Source organism: Protopterus annectens, chromosome 10.part0 (genome assembly GCF_019279795.1).
Source record: "Protopterus annectens isolate FY-2018-M chromosome 10.part0, PAN1.0, whole genome shotgun sequence".
Taxonomy (NCBI): domain Eukaryota; kingdom Metazoa; phylum Chordata; order Ceratodontiformes; family Protopteridae; genus Protopterus; species Protopterus annectens.
In genome coordinates, this window is record NC_056744.1 from 784099226 (window position 1) to 784113686 (window position 14461).

General features: G+C 38.9%; 1 protein-coding gene across 2 annotated transcripts in view; it reads left to right on the top strand.

Moving 5' to 3' along the window:
• LOC122813340 (biotin-dependent 3-methylcrotonyl-coenzyme A carboxylase beta1 subunit-like) overlaps positions 1-14461 on the top strand; it is a 936618-nt gene that overhangs the window by 86888 nt on the left and 835269 nt on the right. For both annotated transcript variants that reach the window (XM_044085603.1, XM_044085602.1), the window contains exon 2: positions 13425-13748. In XM_044085603.1, the coding sequence (XP_043941538.1) occupies positions 13425-13748 (324 nt within the window). The remainder of the gene's footprint in view (positions 1-13424; positions 13749-14461) is intronic.

Sequence of the window (14461 nt, forward strand, 5' to 3'; positions counted from 1 at the left end):
TTAGGGACTTCTTCCTATTCATAAAGTTCCAGTTTCCCAATGGGGGAGGGGTTTTTACTCCAGAATGTTCATAGTACACAGGAAAGAGGGTACTTGGAGACCCATTTTAGACCTGCGTCATCTAAATACATTTCTAAAGATTCCCTCTTTTCGAATGTTGTCCCATCAGACTTTGTTCCCTGTTTTGCTTCCTCGGGCTTACGTGGTGGATCTCAAGGATGCTTTTCTCCATATCCCATTTCATCCCCTTGTCAGTAGGTTTTTACATTTCTCTGCTGCTTCCTGGCCTTTTCAGTTCTCTGCTTTGCCCTTTGGCATTTCTGCTGCCCCAGGAGTATTCACCAAATGCCTTGCTCCTGTGATTGCTTTTTGCAGGCTAAGAGGGATACAAGTCTTTTTCTACTTGGACAACCTCATCCTTTGCAGAGATCTTGTTGCAAAATCTTCACTCTGCAATCTCTCTTCTGCAGAGGCTGAGATTCACTATAAATCTCAAAAGGTCCTTTTTGATTCCTCAGGATCATGTCTTTCTGGAGTACAGAATCCAGACTCTTCCTATGCTAGCATCCCCACCTCCTCCCAAGGCCCTAACTCTCATTTCATTTTTTCAGTCGCTTCTTAATCTGCTGTCTATAACTGCAAGGGAATTTCTGAGAGCTCTGAGGTTCGCAGCTTCCACTATTCTTATGCTCTCTTTTTTACTTCACTCCAACTGAGAAAATTTCAGTGGTTTCTAAAGTCAGTTTGGCTTCAGCATTCTTATCCCCTCAGTTTTAGTTCCTCTTCTTCCTTGTCTCAAGCAGGAACTTCAGTGGTGGATTCAGCAGTTGACTCTCAATCCAGTGCTCCCTTTTCATCCACCTCTTCCCTTTTAGGAGCAGTTCACAGATACCTTAAATGTGGAATGGGGAGTAACTTTTGGCTCCCTAAAGGTGCAGGGAGTATGGTCACCTCTTCAACAGAAAGGCCACATCAACATCAAGGAGATGAGAGCTCTTCTGCTGGCTCTTCAGGCCTTTCATCCTCATTTCTCCCCAGGACCACTTAAGGTGTTTACAGACAATACCACAGTGATGTGTGATATGTCAACAAACAGGGTGTGGGTGTGTGGACAAGGTCTCATCTTCTTTGTCGGTTGGTACTCCTAGTGTAAGAACTAGCTATCCAGTTCCAAGCAGCTCTTCAGGCAGTATACATTTCTTCAGGTCAAAACATTGTGGCAGACCCTCTGAGGAGGTCCATAGCTCAATTCCCATGAATGGATGCTTTACAGGGATGTGTTTCTGGACACTGTCCACCAATGGGGTACTCCTCAAATGTATCTTTTTGCCTCTCCTCTGAGCAGACAATTTCCTATATTTTGTGCCGGTCTCAGGTCCTCTGGTTTGGAAGGGGATGTTTATTTATGCTTTCCCTCTCCTTCTCCTCATTCTAAAAGTCCTGTTCAAATTTCAACAGGATGCTTCCAAAATCTTGTTGTTGTCTCCCTTTTGGCCGGGACAGCATTGGTTCCCTGTTCTTCTGCATTTAGCCAGGGGCAGTCCTCACAAGTTATCTCACAGAGTGGACCTACTCGCACAAGACCAGGGATCTTTCCTCCATCACCAATCAAGTGACATTGTGGGTGATAGCATTTTTTCCACATAGATACCTTTTTTCCTGAGGATGTGCTTAGGGTCCTGCAGGAGGCCAGGAAACCCACTACTAGGAGTACTACTTTTCCAAATGGAAGAGGTTTTCTGTTTGGTGTCTTCTTGTAACCTGGATCCACTTTCTGTGGATATTCCTTTGGTTCGGTCTTATCTGTGTGAATTGCTCAATGCTGGGTTGGCTTATTCTTTGGTTAAGGCCCACTTATCTGCTTGTCTGCTGTTATTACTTCCTTTATCTTTTAGATTTGAAGCTAAACAATTCCTTAAAGGCATCCTTTATCTTAGCCCTCTTAGGAAGCCTGTTCCTCCTCCCTTGGATCTTAATTTTGTTTAAGAAAAATTGACCCGGGATCCTTTTGAGTCTGCAGGCTGAGTTTCCTTGCAGCATTGCTGTTGGAAGACTGTTCTTTTGTTAGCCGTTACTTCTGCCAGATGGATGACTGAGCTTCAAGCCCTTATGGCTTGTCCTCCTTTCTTGGTGTTTCATAAGGACAGGGTATCCCTTTGTACTAATCTTGCTTTTATTTTCTGGGTGGTGAATGAGTTGTCTCTTAATCAGTCTATTCATTTGCCCACTTTTTTCCATTCTCCGCAAACTGCCAGTGAGAAGGTGCTGCACATACTGGTTGTGCATAGACAACTCAGATTTTATTTGGAGAAGACTAAGACTTTTCTTAAATCTGATCAGCTCCGTTTCCTTTCATCCTAGGTCCTTGGGATTGGCTGTGTCTAAGCAAACTGTTACTGCTTGGATTTCTCAAGCCTTTTCTTTTTGTTATTCCTTTGATGGTAAGAACCTTCCTTCTTCTGTTAAGGCTCATTCTACTAGAGCTGTGACTTCCTCTGATGCTTTTTCTAAGGGTTTGGGTACTAACTCTGTTCTTGAGGCAGCTACCTGGACTTCTGTGCATACTTTTACCAAGCACTAAATGTTGGATGAAATTTCCAGAGCTAGAGCTGGTTTTGCTAGGCCTATCCTTCATGTCTTCCTAGAGAGCTCTGCTGGTCCTTCCTCCTCCCTCTGTGCTTCCTGAGCTTTGGCACTCTTCCTAGTGTAATAAATACTATAACAGTGAAATGGAAGGATATAGTGAAGTTGTGTAAAATCTTACCATAATGGTAGATGTCCTTCTCTTCACTGTTGCAGTATTCACTCCCTCCCTCCACCCCCTGGTCCATTTCTCTTTTGGATGTATTGATTGTTTCTTTTCCTTGTACTGCCATTCCTACAGAGACTCTCACTTCTGAGGATGGTACTTCTGGGTGTCACCTTTATGCCCTACCCAATACAAGGAGCATACGTGTGATGTACTGCATACCTTAAAGCAACCTAAAGGGCTTGTCATACTAGCAGGAGATCCCAAGTGTAATGAATGCTGCAACAATGAAGAGAAGGACATGTACAGTTTTGGTAAGATTTTACACAAATGTACTTGGCTAGCACTTGGACATCAACAGTAGAAATAGATTTCTGGGCACTTAAAAATAGTAAACCATTTTAAACCTTCAAAATATGGTATCTGGTATCACTGGATAAATTAACAACATCAACTGTAATAAACAAAACTATGTCATCATATGATACCAAATTTCGTTTTTTCAGTAGATGCCCTGTTAGATGTAAGTTTGTAGATTTATACAGGATGGAGCTTCTGTTGTGGTGGAAGATTTGATAGGAGGCTCTCATATCTTGGCAGATGTAATTGGGATGCTTCTTGGGTGGTGTACTTAGAAAGCAAAACACACAGTGCAGGTTGCTATGTATGTAAAACCAATAGAAGTTTAAAACAGAGGATTGGGGGAATTATTATGATATTAAAAGGAACACAACATGTAAGGCTATAAATAGGCACTGAGCACATTGTTCTAATTTCATAAAGTTTACAATTTTTGTCATCAATAGGGTAGTTATGTTCCACTGGGGCAATGATACCAATACCTTTTTGGAATTCAAATAATTTGTATGGCAATTGAGGCTTAACATCTGTGGCTCCATGTATAATAGTAATTTATCTGTGATGATTGTGTTACAGATGAGAGCAGGTTAATTCTAAAGTACTTATGATTGTTTTTTATTTATTGTTTAAAGCTGCAGTGCTAGAAAGTTCTTTATTTCCCTATTACATTGTTCAACAAATATATACATTGAGATAGAGTATGTATTTATTTTGATTTATTGTTTCATTAATGAGTTTTGTGATATATTGATGTATTTATTAATCACTTATGAATTCTGTTATGTGCTGATTAATTATTCATGATATGGACACAGGGTTGGTTGGGTAGCTCTTATATATACCTGCCATGTATTGATGAGTAATTACTCTAAAGAAGTCCTGCTCACCTTGTACAGTAGGTTGTTAGAATATTTGAGCTTTTATTGCTATTCAATTTTATTATTATTTAATTTACTTGTGTGTTAGTCTGCTGAAGGTATTGTGCTGAGATTCCTTCGCGCGTGTGTGTGTGTTCTTTGTTTTTGGACTTTGTTGTTCTGTTTACTGATTTGTGATGTATGATCATAGCTTAGTGGTATGGGATGGGGTTCTTGGTTTGTGGAGTGCAGCTGATGGGTCAACATGGAAAACTCATTTCACTGAAGTAGTCAAACCCGTTTCACTGAAAACTAATTTCATACAAAGACCTCTCTACAAGATATGTATCCTAAAAATGTGTTTTTGTAAGGGTCACACCCCCTGCACCTCCCACACTACTTACTAATGTATACTAACTCCATGATCGAAAAGGGAAAAAAAAAACACCACATACATTGAATCAGTACTCGAGAGCATAGACGGGCATCTGCTGAACTTGGGGTACAACATAATGCTGACATTGTAATTCACACACACACTGCTAGACTCGCTTTCCTAATAACTCCTATGATAAGAAATAACACCATTGCATACTTTTTGCACGTGTCTGCTCTTTTCTATGAAATGTGTTTTCAATAAAATGAGTTTTCAGTGTTACGACAGGGACCCAGAGGGGAAAAAACACCCTTTCAAAAGCATTCTTTCATCAGCTGTGTGATATTATTAGTATTTTGTGCTGTTATTGTGAGATTTCACTTTTGCTTTCATGATGGTTTTCTTAAATATGCAAAAGTTGGTTTCCTTATAGATTTATGGGTACTGCAAAAGGACATTGTAGTGTGTGCAATGGTACACCCGGTCATGCAGTAATATAAATATTTCGTCCATAGTGTGCACTGGCTCCAGCTTCACAATTTTTTTGTCTTAGTTAAAAATAGTGGTATGAATTTATTTATCTCACTTGGCACTCACTCAGTCATGGGAGTATATGCAAGTATATATAAAGGATCCCATATCATTTATTGAAAAATGTGTGTGGTACTTTCCCTGGAACCCTGTCACAATTTTCCTTAGTTCACTAGTACCTCCTCAGGCCTCCCCTGCAAAGAGGCCACTGTCCTAGTGGAACTAATGAATTCACTTGAAATTTACAGCTAAATTAAACCAGGTTGTGTCTACAGTGTCTGTGCTGTTTACCAGCCATGTAGACAGTGTGTGATGTCAAAAGTGAAGGAATAATTACAGAATTTCAGAAGTGACGAAATAGGCTTATTTTCAAGACTTTGTCTGTGGAACTTCAGAAGTAAAATTCTCAGTGGAAATATGCTTTAACTGCAACCAGGGGCAGCTCGTGGCATCGGGCTGCCGGACTGCAGCCCCCTCAAAATAAAAATTAGAAAAGAAAAACAAAACAAAAAATTATTTTTAAAATTTCGCGGACTTCGCGCATGCGCAGTAGTCCCGACTACTGTCGGTCTATGAGCATGCTCAAGGCAGTCCGGCAGTCCCCATAGAGGGACACAAGGAGACGTCTGTGCACTTTTAAAGTGCACAGACTCGCTGGGATTATATGTCGGGTCCGGACTGCAACAGCAGCAGTCAGAACAGTCTCGTCGTCGGGAGGGAGCTTTTACTTGGGATCTCGTCGGGAAGGAGCTTTACTTGGGATCTCGCAGGTCTTTGTGAGTATTGCGCGGGCAGGATATGGTATGGAGAACAGACTGGTAAGTGTATGGTGCGTTTTACTGTGTACTGTGTGTGTTAGCTGGATATTTTAGTGCTTTGAACTGGAGAGATTTTAATGCTTTTAACTGGAGAGAGAGGTGTGTGTGTGTGTGTGTGTGTGTGTGTGTGTGTGTGTGTGTGTGTGTGTGTGTGTGTGTGTAAATGCCCCAGGTGCTCATGGTGGTGTGGTAGGGAATACCTCAGGCTTGAACCCTGTACCCTGTATGCAGGTGTTAAAGACTTGAGTTCCCTACCCACCACCATTTGTAAAAAATTGCAGATTTTTGCCTCATATTTGATCTGATCTGTTCCTCGTAATATCTGTGGTTTGTAAATGTTGCAATGCTTGATATTAGATGGTGTAGTAGTAGCATTGTTGCCTCACAGCTGCAGGTTCTCAGGTTTGATTCTTGGCTGGGGTTCCTTCTTTGTGGGGTCCGTATCTTCTCCCTGTGTTTGTGTGGGTTTGCTTTTGTATCCTCCCATGTTACAAAGACATGTCTGCATTATTTCTTCCTGGGCCTCTGCTGAAAATTGTTTTTTTGTTCGAAGTCAGACTGTCCTGATTAATAAATGTTAAATAAAATTGACAGGCATTTGAATTTCAGACTTCAGGTTTCTGAATGCTTAATTCCTTGCAGATTTGATGGTGCAGTTGTAGTATTGTTGCCTCACAGCTACAGGTTTTCTGGTTTGATTCTTGGTTGGGGTGGCTTCTGTGTGGAGTCTGCATCTCCTCCCTGTGTTTGTGTGGATTTGCTCTGGTGCCCTGCCATTTTACAAAGACGTGTCTGCAGTATTAATCCCTGCGTCTTTGCTTAAAATTGTTTTTGTTCTGTCCGCAGTAAAATTGACAGGCATTTGAATTTCAGACTTCAGGTTTCTGAATGTTTAATTCCTTGCAGATTTGATGGTGCAGTGGCAGTATTGTTGCCTGACAGCTATAGGCTTTCTGGTTTGATTCTTGGTTGGGGTGGCTTCTGTGTGGAGTCTGCATCTCCTCCCTGTGTTTGTGTGGATTTGCTCTGGTGCCCTGCCATTTTACAAAGACGTGTCTGCAGTATTAATCCCTGCGTCTCTGCTTAAAATTGTTTTTGTTCTGTCCGCAGTAAAATTGACAGGCATTTGAATTTCAGACTTCAGGTTTCTGAATGTTTAATTCCTTGCAGATTTGATGGTGCAGTGGCAGTATTGTTGCCTCACAGCTATAGGTTTTCTGGTTTGATTCTTGGTTGGGGTGGCTTCTGTGTGGAGTCTGCATCTCCTCCCTGTGTTTGTGTGGATTTGCTCTGGTGCCCTGCCATTTTACAAAGACATGTCTGCAGTATTAATCCCTGCGTCTCTGCTGAAAATTGTTTTTGTTCTGTCCGCAGTAAAATTGACAGGCATTTGAATTTCAGACTTCAGGTTTCTGAATGTTTAATTCCTTGCAGATTTGATGGTGCAGTGGCAGTATTGTTGCCTCACAGCTATAGGTTTTCTGGTTTGATTCTTGGTTGGGGTGGCTTCTGTGTGGAGTCTGCATCTCCTCCCTGTGTTTGTGTGGATTTGCTCTGGTGCCCTGCCATTTTACAAAGGCGTGTCTGCAGTATTAATCCCTGCGTCTCTGCTGAAAATTGTTTTTGTTCTGTCCGCAGTAAAATTGACCGGCATTTGAATTTCAAACTTCATGTTCTTCAGAATACATAGTAGCACAACCTTTTTGTAGCAATTTTCTAAGTTTATAAGATGAATATTTTAAATTTGTCCCTATTTTTGGGACTGTATTCCCCCATTATTGGCTTCGTCCAGGTTTTTGTGCTAAGGTTGACAGCTATGGCAAGAACTGAATTCACTGAATATGTTTGAGGGCTGTATTCCCTCATTACTGGGTTTGTCCAGGTGTTTTTGTACTAAGAGGTTGACAGCTATGGTGAGAACTGAATTCACTAAATGATAGCCATTTAAGTTTCAGTCTTCCTCTCTTTTACAAAGCAGCTGATGTGGCGTAGTGGTATGTTACTCTGACTGTTTTTTTGCTCAGGGACCTTGGCAGTAAAATATATGGTGGCAACACAACATTTTATTCTAGCAACTTTCCAAGATTATACAAGCAATGTTTAATGTGTCCCTGATTTTGGGCTTTTGGCCCCCCCCCCCCAATACATTTTGGCTTTTTCCAGTTTTCTTGAGCTGCGAAGTTGAGATACAGTTGAGTATTGAGTAGATTTTACAAGGAGCTGAGAGCTGCAGGGGAATAGAAGTTTAGTGCTTTGCCTAGTTAATACTATAGCACAACAGGTTGTGTACTTGCTTTTGATGCAGAAGGCTGTGGGTTCTACTCCCACAAGGGGTGGATGCTGCCGTACTGAGAATGTTCTCCTTGGTGAAGATGCTAACTATGAGTTCGTTATCAGTTTGCCATCCATTTCCTCTTGCAGTATTATTACTAGCTTATCATTTTTTTAATGTTGTATATAGGCAATTTATTCCTGAGGGGCAACAGACACTTTATTTTTCGATGAAACCATGAAATATAAAGGTGATTGCTAGCAGCAACCGCTTCATTAGTTACAGATTTCTTTAATGTGGAATTATTTAGATGACTTACTTCAGAGATTGTGCATATTTACTGATAATGGACTGTAGAATTGTGCATATTTACTGATAAAGGTGCACTGTAGAATTGTGCATATTTACTGATAATGGTGGACTGTAGAATTTTGCATATTTACTAATAATGGTGGACTGTGGAATTGTGCACATTTACTAATAATGGTGGACTGTAGAATTGTGTATATTTACTAATAATGGTGGACTGTGGAAGTCTGAGTAGACTTTTTTTATGATAAATGTTCTCAACTGGGCAGTTTTGCCATTATGGGTGCATATGGTTTCTTTCATTGCTTACTGGAAAAATGTTCAAAACAAATTTAAAACACCCCCTAACAAGTGTACTGTATTGTACAAGGAATATAATTTTAGTACAATGAGGAAGGTGTATCAAAGAGCACATGTATGTTTCATATGCAAGGGGCCTATGATTCGAAAACAGCCCAAAATTAATCTTTATCTGCCACTGGCAAAATGTATTTACTTTGAATGTGGGTTTCAATGCTGTTTCAATGAATGTGAGTTTCAAGGGCAGAGAAGTTTTAATGCTAAGTTTTCATTGTGAGACTGCATTGCTTTGTTTAACAGATGACTTAGTGTTTGTGCTGTAAAATACAAAATAAAACTTTCAAATGAAGTCCAACTCATCATAGAAGTAAAGCAGTATCGCATTAGTGTTTATGGTAAATGGAGTGAAATAGCCAAGTAATGGTTCATTGGAATGGCTGCAGAGGCTCCATTCAACCATTATTTTGTCGGGGCAGCAAACTCAGACAGGCCCAGCTGAACTATACCTCCCAACTGTCCAGATTTTCAAAGAATGAATAGATTTTTGCTTCTTATTTTTGGTTTGTTCATAAAATTTGTAGTTTTAATTCCTAAATGATTTGCCAGAAGTCACTAAATAATAAGTTTCAGACTTCATAACCTTCAGAAAAATGCATGTTAAAGTAAGAGCTGTTCTATCAACGGTCTCAATTTATACAAGATCAATTTTTAGTACTGTTTATATGTGCCCCCAATATATTTGGCCTTGTTCAGATTTACTGCATTAACAGGTTGAGAGAGACATGCAAATAAATTGCTTTATAGAATTAGGCATAGCCAACCTCTCAACTGTCCCCAATTTTTGGCTCCCTAATAATCCCTCCGCAAAATAGCAATTTTGGAAGAAAACATGGAGGGTTTACAATTAAGAAATAACTGTAATAATCAAAGTTATAGATTACTTGAAATGCATGTAGATTCTTTTATTTTGTCAGCTGCTCAAGGTAGCAGTACTAATATTAAAGTGTCCCTTCTTTGACAGGTAGCAGCTGTATTGTGTGTCTATTTTATATTTTTGCATCACATTTTTGGTCCATTTTTCATAAAATTGTGTTTTTTGGCAAATTAGTGACAAATCACTAAAGACTGAAGTTAGAAAATGACAGACATTTGAGTTTCAGATTTTATACCCTTCAGAAAATTCATACTAATGCAAGACCTATTCTATTATCTTTCTAAGTTTATTAGAGCAATATTTAAAAATTGTCCTTTTTGTTGGGCCTTTGTCCCACTTCTGTGTATGGCTTTGTCCAGATGTCTTGCTCTTGAGGTTGAGAGGTATGACAAATGTGTCAGGGCCATCACAGTCAGCCAGAGAGATTTCAAATAGTGACATGCTTGTTGCACCCCACTCCCCCATGTAGTGACTCTGGATGTGTCAAAGCAAGGCAAGGAGTAGTTGTATCTACCTTGGATGGGGAGGACACACTGCATAAGTACTACATTGGCTTTTCATCTGTCCTTGATTTTGCAGAATGGTCTGGTTTCTGTCATATTTTTGTACTGTTGATTTATGCTTATTACTCAGATTTATGCTTATTACTCAAAGTGCCTGTTGCTCTGTGTTTAAGTAGCAATGCTTTAATGACCATAAGGTAAGCTTGTCTGACATCGTAAGATGCAAGTAAGCTTTAATAAGCATACTGTTAAAGAATTGCCAACATTGAAAGCCTTTCTGTTGTTGCCATGCAGAGAATACTTGACTAGATAATGTATAAGCCTTGGGTATTAAAGGACAGGATTCCATTATTTTAAAAGCTCATTACACTTGTTGGAGACTTCCAGTCATCTCTACAGACTTTACCCGTAAACTAAACAGAATGCCAATCATGTGTGGTCCATAACCTGTACAGTAATCCTTTAAGCAATGTATCTTGAGCTTGTTTCTTGTTTGCTTTTCATTTTACTTTTATCATGTTTTCCCCATGAAACAAGTTGTCAGGCAGCAGGTCTTTTTGGATAAGAAACATTTTTACAAGTGGGGGCATCACATAGATTTCTACTTTCAGCATGTTACTTGGTACTTTAATAAAGCTGAATATATTATAATTAGAACTACAGTGCAAGGAGAAGTGGTTTGAGTTGAGTGCTTCTGGTTTTTTATACTTGATTTTGACTGGCATTCCAGTAATGTATTTAAAAAGTAATTTATTTTTTCATGCCTCACAACCTTTTGTTTCCATCTAGATATTAAGTAAGCTGTCATGCAGCCAATGCATTGAAATATTTTTATTCTTCTACACTTATTTTTGTCTTGATTGGACTTTCATAATGATGGTTTGCCACCCAGGGCAGCGTATTTAATTAAAGTTAGTTTTTTGTGGTTTTGTGCATAGCTCCTCCCCTTTATGGTTGACCCCACCCCTTCCCTTTGACCCCACCCATTCAGCGTCTCCTGCAGCCCCCCTGTGATTTGAAGTCACCAGCCGCCACTGACTGCAACCCCTAGAATTCTGTTATCGAGTGAAAATTTGATAAAAAGCTGGAATCTTTGAATTTAGAAATTCATTTTTATTTCTCAGTGCAAGTGAATTATTTACAGATATGCTACACTCCTACATGTGGGTAGGAAGGAAGATTTTTAATATATTTAACTCTACTTTCATTGAAGAGAGAGTAGCACTGGTAGCAGCACTTAAGAAGTTCACTAAGTATCATGAGTCTGGAAAGAACATTTATTCAGCATTGTTCTTTTTCAAGGACATTAGGTCCTGCAAACACTGCATGTGCATATGTTTAGTGAACTGAAGAAAAGAGTGCAGGTCCAGTGGCAGGGATGGATAAAACCTTGACTACAACCCAGGAAACCCTAGTCCAGTTAGCAACTTTGCTGCTCTGGCACCTATTGGAGCTGGCATAGGGGGTGGGGGTGAGAGATGAAGGACGCTGCTTGCATGGCTGTATTTGGAGAATTATGGGGAGACAGAGACCCCAATGGGAGTACTGGCTTCAAGGTGGTAGGGTAGTCTGAAGTGGTTATTTCACTTGCAAAAGTGAGTGATATGGCCACTTAATAACCAAGCTTGAGCAGATTGCTGAATATATACAGTGGGAAGGTAGGATATTAATAACTCATTACATCCGAGTGACGTCTCCAGGTGCATCTGCATTTAACTCCTACTGATGCCTCTAGGCATCAAATATTGTTTGTTCATATTTTCAGCAATAATTCCTAAACTATGCTATGTACAAGTTTTTAAAAGATTTCATCTTTAAGCTTGCACAATAGCAAACTCAAAAGCATTAATATTTGACCTCTGTGTAGTGCAGCTAAATAGATATTAGCTGTTTTTATTATATTAATTTATATAGATATAATTTACATTTTTTAAATATCCCAACAACCGTGTAACACAGACAGAAGTCCTTAGCCTCATATGAAAGATCTCAGCTAGATGAGAAAATGCTGCTGACAGTTTGTGTGTAACTTGAGTGGTTGCTGAGATATTTTAAGTTGTTTACAAAATATTACACATGTAATAGTTACTGTGTTTACTATGACTTGTAAAATTCATTTTAAGACCTAAAACCTAAAGAATACTTCCACTGTAAAATAGTTTGTGCTGTAGAGTTTGCCATTTATACTTCTTAAATAACCTTTATGGTTCCAGAGATATGAACATTTGTTTGAAATGTGAGGATACAATATGATTCGGTGAAAAGGCTTGGACTCCGCCCATTAAAAGTTACAGTGCAAACTTCCTGAGCTCCATTGGAGTCAATGAGTTTAAAAAGGTCCCTTATGGGTGATGGCTGTACTGTCTGTCCTGTCAGCCCTTACCCCTAACAGAATTAGCCACAGGACTCTTGCAGAGGGGGAATGAATGATTCAGTGTGGTGGCTATGTGAGGGAGTTCAGTAGTCAGGAGGAGCACTGGAACAAAAAAGGAAGAATAGAAGATCGTAAATTTGGTGAGTTGCCTGATTCATTATTAAAAGACTGCATAGATAACAGTACAAAAACATGAAACGGGGCAGACTGTTAAGAGGAGCAGACCTGACTTTGTCAGGTGTTATGAATGCTTGCATAACAAGTGAAATTAGTTGTACATAGTTAAAACAATTAACAGATAAATAATTAGTATGCATAGTATTAAATTTGATCTGCACAGGTAAAATGTATAACCCTTATGCTAATGCATGAAATGCCCATAATCATTTAAAGTTAATTAATAATGAATGTTAACTTGTCATTTCCAAGTAAATATGCAGATAAGAAATTGGAAATAAACAATATGTCATGGTTAGTAAATACCATCTACCATCTAAGACAAAAAACTACCCTTTCCTGGCTAAAGATGAACTGTATTTTCTGTCTTTGGCTTTCAAGTCCAAAATAAAAGGCTCCGAGTCCTTACAGGCTATGTTCAAGCTTTGCCTAAAAGAGAAGGCATTGCTATAGCTGTTACTTTCTTTTTTTCTCTTCTAAAGCAAACCAGAGTCCAAATAAGGAAATAACTTTGGCCTAGCACATCAAGCATTTCCAAACATCATTAGGCTTTGTAACAGTGTATATATTTGTGCAGTAAGGATTTAAATTTTAACTTGCAGTACACTTCCATAGTATTAAATGCAGCTATATGCCTTTTACATGTTTTGCTTTACATAATACGCCTCACTAAAAACACAAGTACACACACACGTATACAGTCCTTTTTGTGCACCTTTATTTTTTTAAACAAGTATTCACACATGCACGTCTGGAAATGTTGGGCTAAATATGTGAAAGTGTTGCATGTTTCAGTGTGCAGAGATATCTTCCTACTCAAACATGACATTTTTTGGCTTACTGTTTTTTCTCTTCTACTTGCAGGTCAGTATGGTATGCCTCAAGATTAAACGTCCCGTCTAGTATGGTACAGACTTCCTCATTAGTTCAATGTACTGTGACAGCTCCAGGGCAAAAACCTGTATGCAAAAACGAATATTGGTGTATATGTTCTCCTAAAAGAGGTACAGTGACATTACAGAACCTTCAACAGAGTTATCCAAAGATGTCATCTTGTCGTTTTATCAGTAATAAAGCAAGAGCGAAACAACTTACTCAGACATATCCCATTTTAGAAGGACAGCTTATGCCAATTCTTAGGCATGTCTTTGAAGCAAATTTGCGTAATACAGTGAATTGTAAACAGAGGTAAGGCATCTGTTTTGCTTTCAAAAAAGCTTAGTAGTAAGAGTTATACCACTAACCGGGAAAAGCCGAAAGGCAACAACAACAACTAAGAGTTATATTCCTATTGATAGCTGGATACTGATTTTGGACAGATGCCACAAAGAAAGTTTTTATTTTCTTTCTAAAAATGTAAACACCAATAGTTTTGCTATGAGCATGTGATGTGTATAACTGAAGCAATATTGCCATTATGTAGTGCACTTTACTGATGTAATTGTAAAGTGAAACTACCTTATAAATTGTCTATACAAATATTATCAACAAAATTTATTAACATGGATAGGGAATGACAGATGTGTGAAAAAAATTATATTTTTTTGTCTGGCAGAAATAGTATGACTTCAGACTTTGTGCACAAATTGTCTGGTAATTTTTTATTAACATCAACTTGCCTTGTTTTGGGATAAGGAATGAGAGACAAATGACATAAGATGATTTATTTTGGCAGATGTGATAAGGCTTCAGCCTTGGGGCCCAAACTGGCCCATAGGGATGTCAAAATTCTGGTCCATTAAAACAAGTGGGTTAGTGGAAATATTCGGTGATTGTTGTAGATGGAGACTTCACTTTTAAGAAACATGTCAGGTGATTGTTAAGGAGCCACATTGAAAACTGGTAGTTTTTATTGAATCAAACCTTTTCTGAAGGGCAGTCTTCTGAGATTTTTATACTGT